At 42.0% G+C, this 13566-nt stretch overlaps 1 protein-coding gene across 1 annotated transcript in view; it reads right to left on the reverse strand.

Moving 5' to 3' along the window:
- Positions 1-299: 299 nt before the first annotated feature.
- The window catches only part of LOC105890571 (ephrin type-A receptor 3-like), a 44223-nt gene continuing 30956 nt past the window's right edge, over positions 300-13566 (reverse strand). Inside the window, 5 exon segments of the mRNA XM_031560271.2 lie at positions 300-1169; positions 3108-3245; positions 6225-6418; positions 11648-11773; positions 11775-11798. Of these exon segments, the coding sequence (XP_031416131.1) occupies positions 1070-1169; positions 3108-3245; positions 6225-6418; positions 11648-11773; positions 11775-11798 (582 nt within the window). The 3' untranslated portion in view covers positions 300-1069.

Below are 13566 nucleotides of genomic sequence, written 5' to 3' on the forward strand. Positions count from 1 at the left end.
GTGTGCGTAGACCAGGGCTGGGCTTCCCCATAATGGCGTTTTACAAAGACTGGAAAGATATACCTTACTAAAGTAAAGAGAAACCTTTCCTACGTATACCGTAAGAGGCTGGATTCATGTGTCTGCCATCGATTATTGTCATTCACAAAGGTTTGAGTCTGCGTCAGATGAGTTCAATGGGCATGACTCGGCGTACGTGACCATTATTAGAAAGAACATCAACAAGAAATACTATGCAAGTCAAAATAAAAAAAAGTTCCCAAATACCTACGACTGTAGGCTAGATGTTTATACCAACATTTTTTTTTTTTACTTTTTATTTAATGAAGCACAAAATGTAACGCAACGTGTATCTTGGTCTTACAGCGCAGTCAGTGCACACGGCCACACACTAACACAACATTTTTTGGCTCCAAAATGTTTCTTTAATCTGAAAACTGTGTTAAGGTATAGCTATGAGTGGGCCAGACCAACGTAACGAAAGTATCTCTTAGAGAAGGTATACTTTAGCTAAGGACGTTTTGGAAAACACCTCGAAATGTTAAGGTACAGCTTGAGGTATAACTTACGAATGACATAGCGTTAAGAAGGCTTTTGGAAAAGCAGGCCCAGACCTTTAACTGTAAATCGAATCTTTTCGCACAAAAAACAAAACCCAAAAATCCTGTCTGCCATTGAGCCTTTCTGTCTGAGCAGTGTGGGAGATGACCTAATGTAGATCAGTTTCTCCTGCTCTTCTATGGTGCGGTGCGGTGGCTAGCAGTGTGGTCCGGGGTGCGGGCGCTGAAGCCGTGGTGCCTGGAGCTTGAAAGACATCCAACATTCAAGACGGACGGAGCCGATGGTAGAGGGTGCTGAGTTTGGAAGATGTGGCTTAGCCAGCGTTTTCAGTTTTCAGCTCTCTGTCTCTACTGCTGCTGCTGTTTATGTGGTTTATGTTTTTTTTTTCCTTTCTGGTTCTCTCTCAGTCACTTGTTCTCTCTCTCTCTCTCTGAATCTCTTTGTCTGGCGATGGAGGGAGGAAGAGGAAGATGAGAGGAAGAGGAGGAGGAGGAGGATGAGGAGGGGGTTATACGTGCACGTGGGCCCCTTGCGTGTGTAGACTCTGGACGCTGGACAGGATCTTTCTCTGGTGGCCCACCAGTGTCACGCCCATCTTCTCCAGCTCACTGCACACACATGGAGGAGAAGAGAGAATCAGACGCCATTACAGAAACTCCTTTTCAACTTCCCATTTCCCTTTAATGCTTTTCACCCCGACACCAAAACCGTGTTTGACAACATGATAAAATGTGCCTTTGCTTAATCATTGGTCTTAATGAATGCCCTTCCTCTCCCCAAAGAAAACAATCGCCCAAAAAAAAAACAACAGAACAAGCAAACAGCCAGCCAACCAAGCAAACAAAGCAAAAAGAAACCACCCTGTCTCTTTACTGAGTTCCACACACACACACACACACACACACACACACACACAGACACACACACACACACACACACACACACACACACAGACACACACAGACACACACAGACACACACAGACACACACACACACACACACACACACACACACACACACACAGCTGTCGTCTCTGCTCCAGCCCCAGTCCTGCAGCTCAGGCTCACCGTGGCTCAGAGAGAGAGACTCATGGGGCTGCCTCGACTGCTTTTCATGGTGCACCTGGAGGCCAGAGCCAGCTGCCGCTAACAACCTGAACAAATCAGCTCTCAGTGCACGGCGAGCTGAACGCTAATCTCACCACTGCCCTGTGGCTGCATGCACAGGTGTCTCACTGCCGTTCCGTCTGTCTTACTGTCTGAGTTTGTCTGTCTGTCTGTCTGTCTTACTGTCTACCTGTCTGTCTGTCTGTCTGACTGACTGTCTGCCTGCCTGCCTGCCTACCTGTCTGTTTTTCTGTATGTGTGTGTGTGTGTGTGTGTGTGTGTGTGTGTGTGTGTGTGTGCCCCCACAGAGCTGCAAATCACAACACCCCCTAGGTGTTTGGAGCGGAGCATGAAGAAGGCATACAGCCAGGCTGTGATCATTTTACAGGCATGGAAAATGTGCTAAGAGTGATAGACAGCACCAGCCATCTGCTGCCAGCAAGCCAGCGTGCACCCACACATGTGTTAGCCCTCACACACCACCATGCAATCACCTAGAGTACAGAGTTAGTTTGATCTGTCTCTAGGAGAATGAAAATTCAGCGCCATGTGGCAGGCTACAGCCACTACAAAAAAAAGCACAGGGCGTTCCCAAGGCCCTGTTTACATGTACCGTCTTTTTTTAACCTATCAGCGTCTGTTTTACATAATAATCCACAGTATACCGCGCTTTCATTAATGTCCTTAGCGTTACCTAACATTAACTAACATGCGATTAATTGTTATGATAACAAAGCACGCTCTCAACTGCATTTTGGAACAGTGTTGACCTACGTAAGCCTCAAGGGATACAAAACATGAAAACCTAACTCATAACTATGGGATTTTATCTCTTTAATTTAAGATATTAAATAGTTATATAAAGATAATATTTCGTTATTTCAAGATATTAAGTTGTAATTTTAAGATAATATCTCAAAATAATTATGTGCTATGTCGTAATTCCCAGATACTATGTTGTTATTTCAAGATAATATCTCTTTATTTCAAGATATTATGTCTTAATTTCATGATGATATCTTAGAATAACGAGATATGAAGTAATATTTTCAAGATATAATCTCATTATTTTAAGATATGAAATTAATATTTCAAATATAATGACATAAAAATAATTACAGATTCAGTGGTCATTTTAAGATACTGTCTCATTATTTCAAGATATTAATCCATTATTTCAAGATAGTATTGTTTATTTAAAGACATTAAATTGTTATTTCAAGGTAGTTTCTCGTTATTTTGAGATATTATCTTGAAATTACAACTTAATATCTTCAAATAACGAGATAGTATCTTGAAATAACAACTAAATGTCTTAACTATATGCAATCTGGAAATAATTACTTAATATCTTGAAATAATGTGATAAAATCTCATAATAATGTGCTTCCGTACAGAGCTTCCATACGGATCAGTTGATCACTTGCAGCGCCTCTCACCTGATGCTGATGTAGAGGACTGAGTCCAGGGTGACGTAGCCGGCGCCGGTGAACTTCTCTCTGTACTGCCCCATCTTCAGGGCCTCCAGCCACTCCTCCACCGTGCTCACGGCAAACTCAGGAGACGGAGGGTCCTCCCTGCAGGGGGAAGACAACACCAGAAAACATTAGTCTCCATGCACACATGGACATTGACTGCAGCGTGCAATTTGTTATCGAAGCCATATGTTTTTCATCATGCTGTGCCTCTCAGGCTGAAGGGAACAGGGTAGACGGGGTTGGTCTGGATTCCCAGTCGGACACTGACGACAGGTGCATGATTCACCACTGTAGTGACAAATCTCTTTTATGTTTAAAGACATTTAGGAGATTTTAACATGACACAAGCATCACAATGACTCAACTTTCCTTGTCACACTGTGAGAAGGTAAACATTTCCCTTCTCCCTGCTATGAACTTTGTGGACTGTTTGCTTGCTTTACCGCCAATGCGGGAGTAAGAGACGACAGACTCCATTCCTTCTCACACACATGCACACAGCCACGCATACACAGCCTCTCCCCTGTGATCGCGATATATGAGTTCATTGAGCTTATTGAAAGTGTTGTTTGGTGTTTGTGTGTTTGTGGTGCTTGTTTTGCTACACGGTGTGAGCGTATGTTTGTGTCGGGTGTTTGCCACCGGTTTGGCGTTTATGACAGACGCATTGTTTGGTCTGCCGCGATAAATATAGTTGATACATTGTAATATTTTCATACACCTCTGCTGTTGCTAAATTATACTGGGTACCATCTTTATCATCATCCATTTGCATTTCGATAACATCCATAAACTGGTTAATACATTTACTCACACTTCCTGGTGCTCTCACTTTCTCATACTAGGTCCCAATTTCGAAAGCGTGCTTCACGCTGGGACAGTACTTTTACGCCGTACCACTTGGGGAGGGAGCGAGGCATTCTCTTGCAGGGGTGTTTGTTTGGTGTGCATCTTCATTATGTAGTTATTATGCATTCTGGGGATATTGGCTCTTGTATTAAATAGGTATTTGATTGACAATATTTACATATGTTATTTTGCATACATTTACCGAATGGGTTTATTTTGTTTAATAGTATGCAAAATGTGCTGTGCTTCCCCATATTCATAGGTCAGCCCTATTAGGCCAATTTGGGTTAATAGGTAGGCTCAGTGCCCTCTGTGTGGTTGTGAGAGAACGACAGCTTTCCTGCTGTGAGGTAGAGTTGTTTCTCTAAGTGAATATTGTTACGCTACATTTTGAGAGTCAATCTTGTTTTTGGTTTAAAGTATTTCGTTTTGTTTATCATTGTTGCTATTGCTAAATCCTGCAACCTGGACAGCAAATAAATATTTTGCATTGTTTAAAACGGAAACCACTGCTCCGGCATATTCTTTTTTTTCACCTCCATCACCAAGTCCACATCCCAACATGTGGGCTGACCGCAGCGGTCACTCACACGCACTTTCAAACAACTGGAAACAATGGTGATACAGTGTGTCAGACAAATCTTTTTGCCTCAGTGCTCAATACTACAAGTCACTTTGTGTGAGGAAATGTTTAAGTCATAACTGCACCCTATTTGGAAAGCAGAGACATGCTGGGTGTGTGTGCATGCTGGGTGTGTGTGCATGCTGGGTGTGTGTGTGTGTGTGTGTGTGTGTGTGTGTGTGTGTGTGTGTGTGTGTGTGTGTGTGCATGCTGGGTGTGTGTGTGTGTGTGTGTGTGTGTGTGTGTGTGTGTGTGTGTGTGTGTGTGTGTGTGTGTGTGTGTGTGTGTGTGCATGCTGGGTGTGTGTGCATGCCTGGCAAAGTTTGAATCTTTCATCCATTTGGTCTGTCTGTATCTGATCTGGACCGTCGTGCCTGACTATTGCATTGTGGGAAGACGGACTGATTTTTGCAGGACGTTCACAATCTGACAAATCTTTCGCGAGTTCGAAAAGCTGAAAATAATCAAATCCAGGCCGCATTCTGTGTTTTACATTGTCATCTCTGGCCTTTACATAAAAGAAAATAGATCTGAATCTTTTTTTCTATAAAAAGCCAAACCGTCTGGTTATCTAATCTATGATCATTCAAAGCATTCCAACCTTTTCCAAACCACTATGTTTTTTGAGCTCAGTCTCCTGTTTGAGTTAGTGTGTGTGTGTGTGTGTGTGTGCAGGCAGACGCTCAAAGCTCACACAGCTCCTTCTTAAGGGTGGAGCACAGAGCGCTTACGATTATGGCTGGACAAGGAGACCACTGTGAGCGTTGGCCGCTGGCATCATGTTTGTGTAGGAGGTCGCCACCCCGGCAGCCCCAGTGCAGATTGGAGCGATTACCCCTTAAGGGTTTACGACCCTACCTGCTCAGTGGCTCACACTTCACATCAGAGGTACTGGGGTTAGCTGTGGGCTCCTTGGCCAGGAACCAAGACAAGGAAAACACACAGAATGCAAGAGGCCCTGCGGAGCCTTGCGGGATGATGTTGCGCGGAACAGTGTAGCACAGAATGGGGTGGCGTGGAACTGCACGGGGGGTTGAACAGCGTGTGGGCAGAGTGTGGGCAAGAGTAATATGTCATAGATCAGCACGATTCAGCATGACATGATGTGGAACTGCATGGGGTAGAGTAGCATAGAGCGGAACCATGGCAAGGATCTGTGTGGGGTTGAATAGCGCAATAGCATGATACAGAATTGCATGGATTGACATGGTATGGGATAACAAGGGATAGAATGTCATAATACGGAATAGTATGGAATTGCATGGGAAGGTATTGAATGTCATGATATAGAATGTCATAATACGGAATGGTATGGGATAACAAGGGATAGAATGTCATAATACGGAATAGTATGGAATTGCATGGGAAGGTATTGAATGTCATGATATAGAATGGCATGGTACGGAATGGTATGGGATAACAAGGGATAGAATGTCATAATACGGAATGGTATGGAATTGCATGGGAAGGGAAGGTATTGAATGTCATGATATAGAATGTCATAATACGGAATGGTATGGTATAAAATGGCATTATATAGAATGTCATGATATAGAATGGCATGGTACGGAATGACTTGATACAGAATGGATGAATAGGACCCTCACCACACAGAGCTGTTGGCCAGCTCCTTCAGGCTGCTGGGGTTGCGGATGAGCTTGTCCAGGGTGTTGACGATCTGGCCAAACTTGGGCCGGTCGTTACGGCACTTCTCCCAGCAGTCTAGCATGAGCTGGTGCAGGACCATAGGGCAGTCCATGGGCGCCGGCAGCCGATAGCCTTCATCAATTGCCTTAATCACCTGAGAGAGAGAGAGAGAGAGACAGAGAGAGAGAGAGAGAGAGAGAGAGAGAGAGAGAGAGAGACAGAGAGAGAGAGAGAGAGTGAGACAGAGAGAGAGAGAGAGAGACAGAGAGAGAGAGAGAGAGAGAGACAGAGAGAGAGAGAGAGAGAGAGACAGAGAGAGAGAGACAGAGAGACAGAGAGAGAGATACACAGAGAGAGATATTATAAGTTAGGTGTTATAAGTAGGATCACTTATTAACGCTATTCAGTACGTGATCATGTGTAAAGAAATTAAACATTTGATATGCAGGAAAAAAATAAACTTGGCATTGTACACACAAACACAAACACAAACACAAACACAAACACACGCTGGCACCCCCTCCCCTTATTCTGCACTTTGCATGCCCTCCCTGAAAAAGGCAGAGGGAAGTAAACAAAACATTTGCATTTATCTATTTTTCATATTTCTACTTATCCACCTCTACATCTTCCACATGGGGTTTCAAATATTTCTATCGGCTGTTTTATGCATGAATGAACTGAATGTTATTCCAAACGCAAAGCTAAAACACTGAAGTCAGATCCACTGAAGGTATCACACTTACTCCATAGCCCTCACTATCCCTCTCTCTCTCTCTCTTTTTAAATTGTATTTGTATAGAACACCCAAAATTCAAAAGAGAATGGGTGGATCAGGTCTACAGTTCTTCTTTTGAGAAGGGGAGGAAAAGGGGAGTGGCCATTCTTTTAAATAAATCAGTATACTTTAATCATACACAGACAGTTAATGATAAAGAAGGTAGATATATTATGGTAAGAGGGACTATTGATGGTATTAAAATAACACTGCTGAATTTATATGCCCCAAACGAGGACTGTATTGACTTCTTTAAGAATATAGCGACGTTATTAGCAGATAAAGCAGATGGGATTGTATTAATAGGAGGGGATTTCAATTGCATCCTGAGACAAAATATGGATAGGCTTCCAGCAGAAAATGGTTCTGTATCTAGAAAGTCCACTACTCTTCGGGCAATGATGTGTGAACTGGGCTTGGTGGATGTTTGGCGCCACTTGCATTCCAGGGAGAAGGACTTTACTTTCATGTCACAGGTGCATGGCAGTTACTCTAGACTGGACATGTTCCTGATGTCTGGATCAGATCTATACAGGGCCAGTGTTTGTAAAATAGAGCCAATCACTATATCAGATCATGCCCCAGTCATCTTGAAGATAAATATAGGACCAAATAAACAATTCAAATACTGGAGACTCAATGTCTCATTGCTCAATGACGAATTAGTTAAGGAAGAAATACACAAAGATTTAATAAATTACTCTGACATAAATGATAACGGAACTGTCTCCCCCTCCATCTTATGGGAGGGGGCTAAAGTGATGAGGGGAAGCATTATCGCTATTTCTTCCAGGCTGAAAAAGCAAAGGTTAGCTCAACAGGATAAATTAGAGAGAGAAATTAAGAAACTGGAGACAGAGCATCAACAATCCAAGAAGCAGGAAGTACTGCAAACATTGAAAGAAACTAGGACAAAACTGGATGATCTGTTAACCTACCAAACAGAGGGGGCATTGCGATTCATAAATAGAAAATACTATGAAATGGGAAACAGAGCAAGCCGCTTACTGGCTTTCCAGCTGCGTAAAGCTCAATCCAGCAGGACAGTGCACAAAATAAAGGGCCCAGACAGTGACAAGATATTAACACAACCAAAAGATATTACAGAGGCCTTTGCTTCATACTATAGAAGGCTATATGAAGAGGAAGCAGACCCCCATAAAAATGAGAGGATGGAGTCATTTTTTAAATCAATTAAACTGGCAAAATTAACATCAGAAGAGGCAAACATGCTGACTTTACCAATTACAGAAGAAGAAATCAGAGAAAATATCGTAAAACTTAAAAACAATAGAGCCCCAGGTATCGATGGTTTTTCAGGAGAATACTACAAAGCATATGTGAATGAGCTGACCCCAGTTTTATGCTAAGTTTATAACTACGCACTAACAAATGAGGATCCGCCTGGGTCGTGGTCAGAAGCAATAATAAGTGTCATCCATAAGGATAATAAAGATCCAACCCAATGTGCATCCTATCGTCCAATCAGCCTCTTATGCGTCGATCTTAAAATACTTACCTCAATTATAGCGAAGAGAATTCAAAACTACATACATAAACTTGTTAAACCAGATCAGACCGGTTTCATTAATAATCGCCAGGGCGTTGATAATGTCAGAAGAGCCCTGAACTTACAAGCAAGTGCAGCCAAAAGGGATACTCCTTCAATGCTTCTCAGCTTAGATGCTGAGAAGGCATTTGATAGGGTTGACTGGACCTTTCTCCAGCAGACCCTCAGATATATGGGCTTCAATAATACATTTGTCAAGTGGATTGGTATATTTTATAAAAACCCTAGATCCAAAGTCAGAGTAAACGGTCATTGCTCCGACTTCTTCCCCCTGGGGCGTGGTACCCGCCAGGGAGATTCTATGTCCCCTTCTCTATTCGCATTGAGCATTGAGCCTCTAGCAGAATTAATAAGAACCAATCCCCTCATACAAGGCATATCAGACGAAGGAATGATTCAACATAAACTAGCTTTATTCGCAGATGACATATTATTATTCTTAGAACACCCCATGGTCTCTATTCCTGCACTTCTAAATAGCTTAAATGATTACAGTGCTGTGTCAGGATATAAGATCAATGCAAACAAATCTGAAGCCATGATGATAAGTGGTGAATGGCCTTCACAATTAGATGAGTTGGTCTCTTTCAGGAGATCTAAGCAGGGATTTAGATATTTGGGTGTTATTCTCACTCCAAAACCAACACAACTATATTCTGAAAACTGTAGCAGACTGGTTAGAGAGATCAATCAAGATCTTACCAGATGGGATGTATTGCCCTTGTCACTTTTGGGTCGGATAGAGTCGGTGAGAATGAATATCCTACCGAGACTCCTTTTCCTGTTTCAATCTCTGCCTATTCTAGTTCCACAATCCACATTTAAGCTGCTTGAAAAACTTATATCTAAATTCATATGGCAAAACAGGAGGCCCAGAATCCGTCTGAAAATATTGATGACAAGCAAAGAGAAAGGAGGACTGGGTCTACCTAATCTAAAAATGTATTACTGGGCAGCCCAGCTTAGAGCAATAGTGGCGTGGATGGTCAAGGATGAGGAGACTGGGTGGGTATCTATTGAACAGAACTCTTTACCAGGGATATCAATATCTACTCTTCCATTTCTAAGTAAGCAGTCTCAGAAAAAAATCAAAATAGATAACATATGGGTCAAAAACACACTAAAGGTCTGGAAGAATGTCCAAAAGCAACTAAAGGGATCTGTAGCCTTGTCAAGGGCAATGCCCATACTAGGAAACATAGAGTTTCTCCCATCTCTGGTTGATAATACCTACAGAAGATGGGCTGAGAAGGGACTAAAAATTATGAATCAATTATTTGATGGAAATACTTTAAAATCTTTTTCACAACTCCAAGACAAATTTGACTTGCCCTCAAGTGACCTATATAGATATCTACAGATACGACACTACATTACAAAGCACACAGACTGGGATAGTATTAAAAGACACCCTATTAATATTGAGATCCACTTCATACTTAGTTTTCAGCAAACTGTGTCAACCAAACACCAAGTGTCTCATATATATAAAAGGTTGATGATAGACACATCAGATAACACTTTGCATATTAAAGGACAATGGGAAATGGAACTTAACACAACTATAGATGATGATATGTGTACTGCGTGTCACAAGGGGGTTGGTAGTCAGATGTGGAAAGAATTTGACTGGAAGGTGAAGATAAGATTCTTTAGAACTCCTCTGAAAGTATCAATGTTTAAAAATAATGCCACTGACAAATGTTGGAGAAATGTGGTATGGTTGGGGACCATACCCACATATTCTGGGATTGTCCCGTGATACAGACATACTGGAAAGGCATCAAGGAAGAGTTGGAAAAAATCTTTGGGACTGATATTCCCCTGGACCCTTTGCTCTTTTTACTGGAAAAAACACAGGAAGAATTGTTTACTAAGGACCAGTGCTATATGTTACATATTTGTTGATGATTGCTAAAAAAATTATTACTATTAACTGGATGAAGCCTACCCCTCCTACAATAGCTCAATGGATACAAAAAGTCAGACAGGTCAATACAATGGAAAATATGACTGCTATCCTTCAGCTAAAAGTACCTATATTCGTACGAAGGTGGACACCTGTCATTCTTTACCTGAATTAAGAATATCAATCTGCCTAACGTGTGATGTATCTCTGTAAAATGACCCTACTGTATATATGTGATGACTAAAAGCCCAACCGTAAGGTGACTGTTTTTGTTTTGTTTTGTTTTGTTTAGTGTGTCTTTTTATTTTATGATTGATGTTGTACCGCAAAAAAATTGCCTGTAATGATCATCATGGGCAATAAAGTTAAAAAAAAATAAAAAAAATTGTATTTGTAGTCTTTTCTAGCCTTTTACTCGTAGGACGGTGAGGATTATACATGAGTGACTGGGGAAGAGATGGGGGGCCGGACTATCCCTCTCTTGTGTGGAGCTTCGGACTCCGGGCCATGTCTGGCCCTGATGCGGCCCTGATCCGCTTCCAGCAGTGGTCTGCTTGGACTGGCGTCAGGATCACAGGCCTGCACTTGTTCTCAATGTGTGACTGCTGCCCGTCTGAGGTGGAATCACACAGAGGAATGGCATGTCTCCACACACACACACACACACACACACACACACACACACACACACACACACACACACACAGAGGAATGGCATGCTCTGGCGGTGCTCTGCAGGTCTCCTCTCAGTGGCACACAGACTACTTATTAGAGTACTGCACGCACGCACACACACACACACACACACACACACACACACACACACACACACACACACACACACACACACACACAAACACACACACACACACAGACTTATGCTTATTACACAGACCACCAAGCATAGTGTAGCCGGCATTATCTGTTTTTGTATGTGTGTGTGTGTGCGTGTGTGTGTGTGTGTGTGTGTGTGTGTGTGTGTGTGTGTGTGTGAGAGACGCTACAGGGATATATTGAATACTGAATACGGAAAGAGAGCAAGAAAGACAGAGCAGCAGAGAGAAAACAATAATGAGAAAGAAAGAATTTTTTTTTTTTTAAAGCATAAGCACTAGAGTACACGTACGTCCTGGTTGGACATCTCCCAGTATGGCCGCTCTCCATAGGAGACAACTTCCCACATGACGATGCCGTAGCTCCACACGTCGCTAGCAGAGGTGAACTTCCTGTAGGCGATGGCCTCCGGCGACGTTCCACCGGATGGGGATCTTCCCTCCCTTTTGAGAGAGAAAGGGGGGAAAGAGAGAGAGAGACAGAGAAAGACAGAAAGAGTGAAGAGGAAGAGAGAGACAGGTATTTGATGTTATTATATTGAGACTTTCTAATCAAATTCACCTACGCAATACAATCAAATTACCTTCATCAAAGAGACATTAAAGAGAGAAAGAGACAGAGGGAGAATGATAACAAGAGGCTTAATGCTCCTTTATTACACGACTGCCTTACTTTCTCACATGCTTACACCAATAAAACATATGCAACATTAAAATACCCCACAAACAAGAGAGGGAGAGAGAGAGAGAGGGAGAGAGAGAGAGAGAGAATGTTTTTGAATTTTACAAAAACGTTTGTCAAAAACAAATTCACAACTCATTATATGAGAAAACAAATATCCAGTGAGACACTAATTTGAATTTAAAAATGAATGTGTCATTAACGACATAACCGGGTACATCATTACAGCACCACAAATATCTATTGCACACTTTGTAGAAATTCTTGACTTGAGTAAATTCATCATGTCCTTGTTTTCTTGTTTCTGATGCATCCTGTTTTTCTTACTCAGACCCACAGCAGTCTTTTCCTACCCAACAATAACACTGATCAACTGGCATTTGGTGTTCTGTTTTTGCCTATAAGGGAAACCAAGTACAAAGCTCTGCTTTGTAAAAATCATCCCTGGCATATTACAGTTTGTTTTATCTTCGATTGCTAACATGCATTGGTCAAAACCTAAGCATTACCAACATGCATCTAGGCCAAACAGTTCACTTCACCTCTAAAACTCACTCAAACCACCAAAATTCTTGTCTCAAAATAAGATCGTTCAACCATAACACTGGCAACAATTCTCACTCAGAAAGCATACACTATCACTCATAATTCACTCACCCCAAAAACACTAACAACAGGGAGCATTACGTGAATGATGAGCTTTTATTTTATCACATGAATCAGTATTTCATCCTAAGAATAACACCTTTTCACGTGTTCGACTTCTTTAGTCTTGTACTACCTGCTCCAGTTTGCTAACGTCATCAATTCCGTTGGCAAACAAAAATAAATCATCAGCATATGCAAACCGATTAAAGCAAACTATTACAGTTAGGAAGGGTTAAACCATTTAATTCAGTCTGTGATTTGTGGAGCAGTGGCTCCATGTCCAAGGAGTACAGCATCCCTGACATGGCATACCCCTGCCTAACCCCTCTACACACTTTAAATGGAGCACTCAAACCACAGTTGACTTTGAATGTCCATATACTCCTTCAGGGCTAAAACCAGAGTAGGCCACAGATAGAGATGTTTGACTCTGTCCAAGGAATACAGACCGCCTTTTATGCCAGTTAGTTTAGAAACATCTAGAATATCTCGGATCAGTGCAATTTATTCAAATGTTGACATATTTGGTATGCGGTAAGCCTGGTCAATTTGTTACAACATGCCCCAATTATTGTTTGCACTCATGTAGTCAAAGCTTTGGACAGAATGTTATAGTACATGCACAAAACTGAACCGGCACAGCATTTAGCTATATTTTGCAAGCCACCATCTTGGGTAACAAAGTGATGACGGCCTTTCTATAGCTTTGTGGCAGGAAAGCTCTCTTAAAACTGCCTTGGAGGACTGCAAGGAGATCATCTCCAATAAATGACCAAGAAGCTTTATAAAACTCAGCAGGTAACCCATCAACTCCAGGAGATTTTCCAATTCCCACATGCAGCGTGAAGCTCTTTCAAAGACAGTGTCTAGGAGTGGTTTCTT

This window comes from Clupea harengus, chromosome 22 (genome assembly GCF_900700415.2).
Source record: "Clupea harengus chromosome 22, Ch_v2.0.2, whole genome shotgun sequence".
Classification (NCBI taxonomy): domain Eukaryota; kingdom Metazoa; phylum Chordata; class Actinopteri; order Clupeiformes; family Clupeidae; genus Clupea; species Clupea harengus.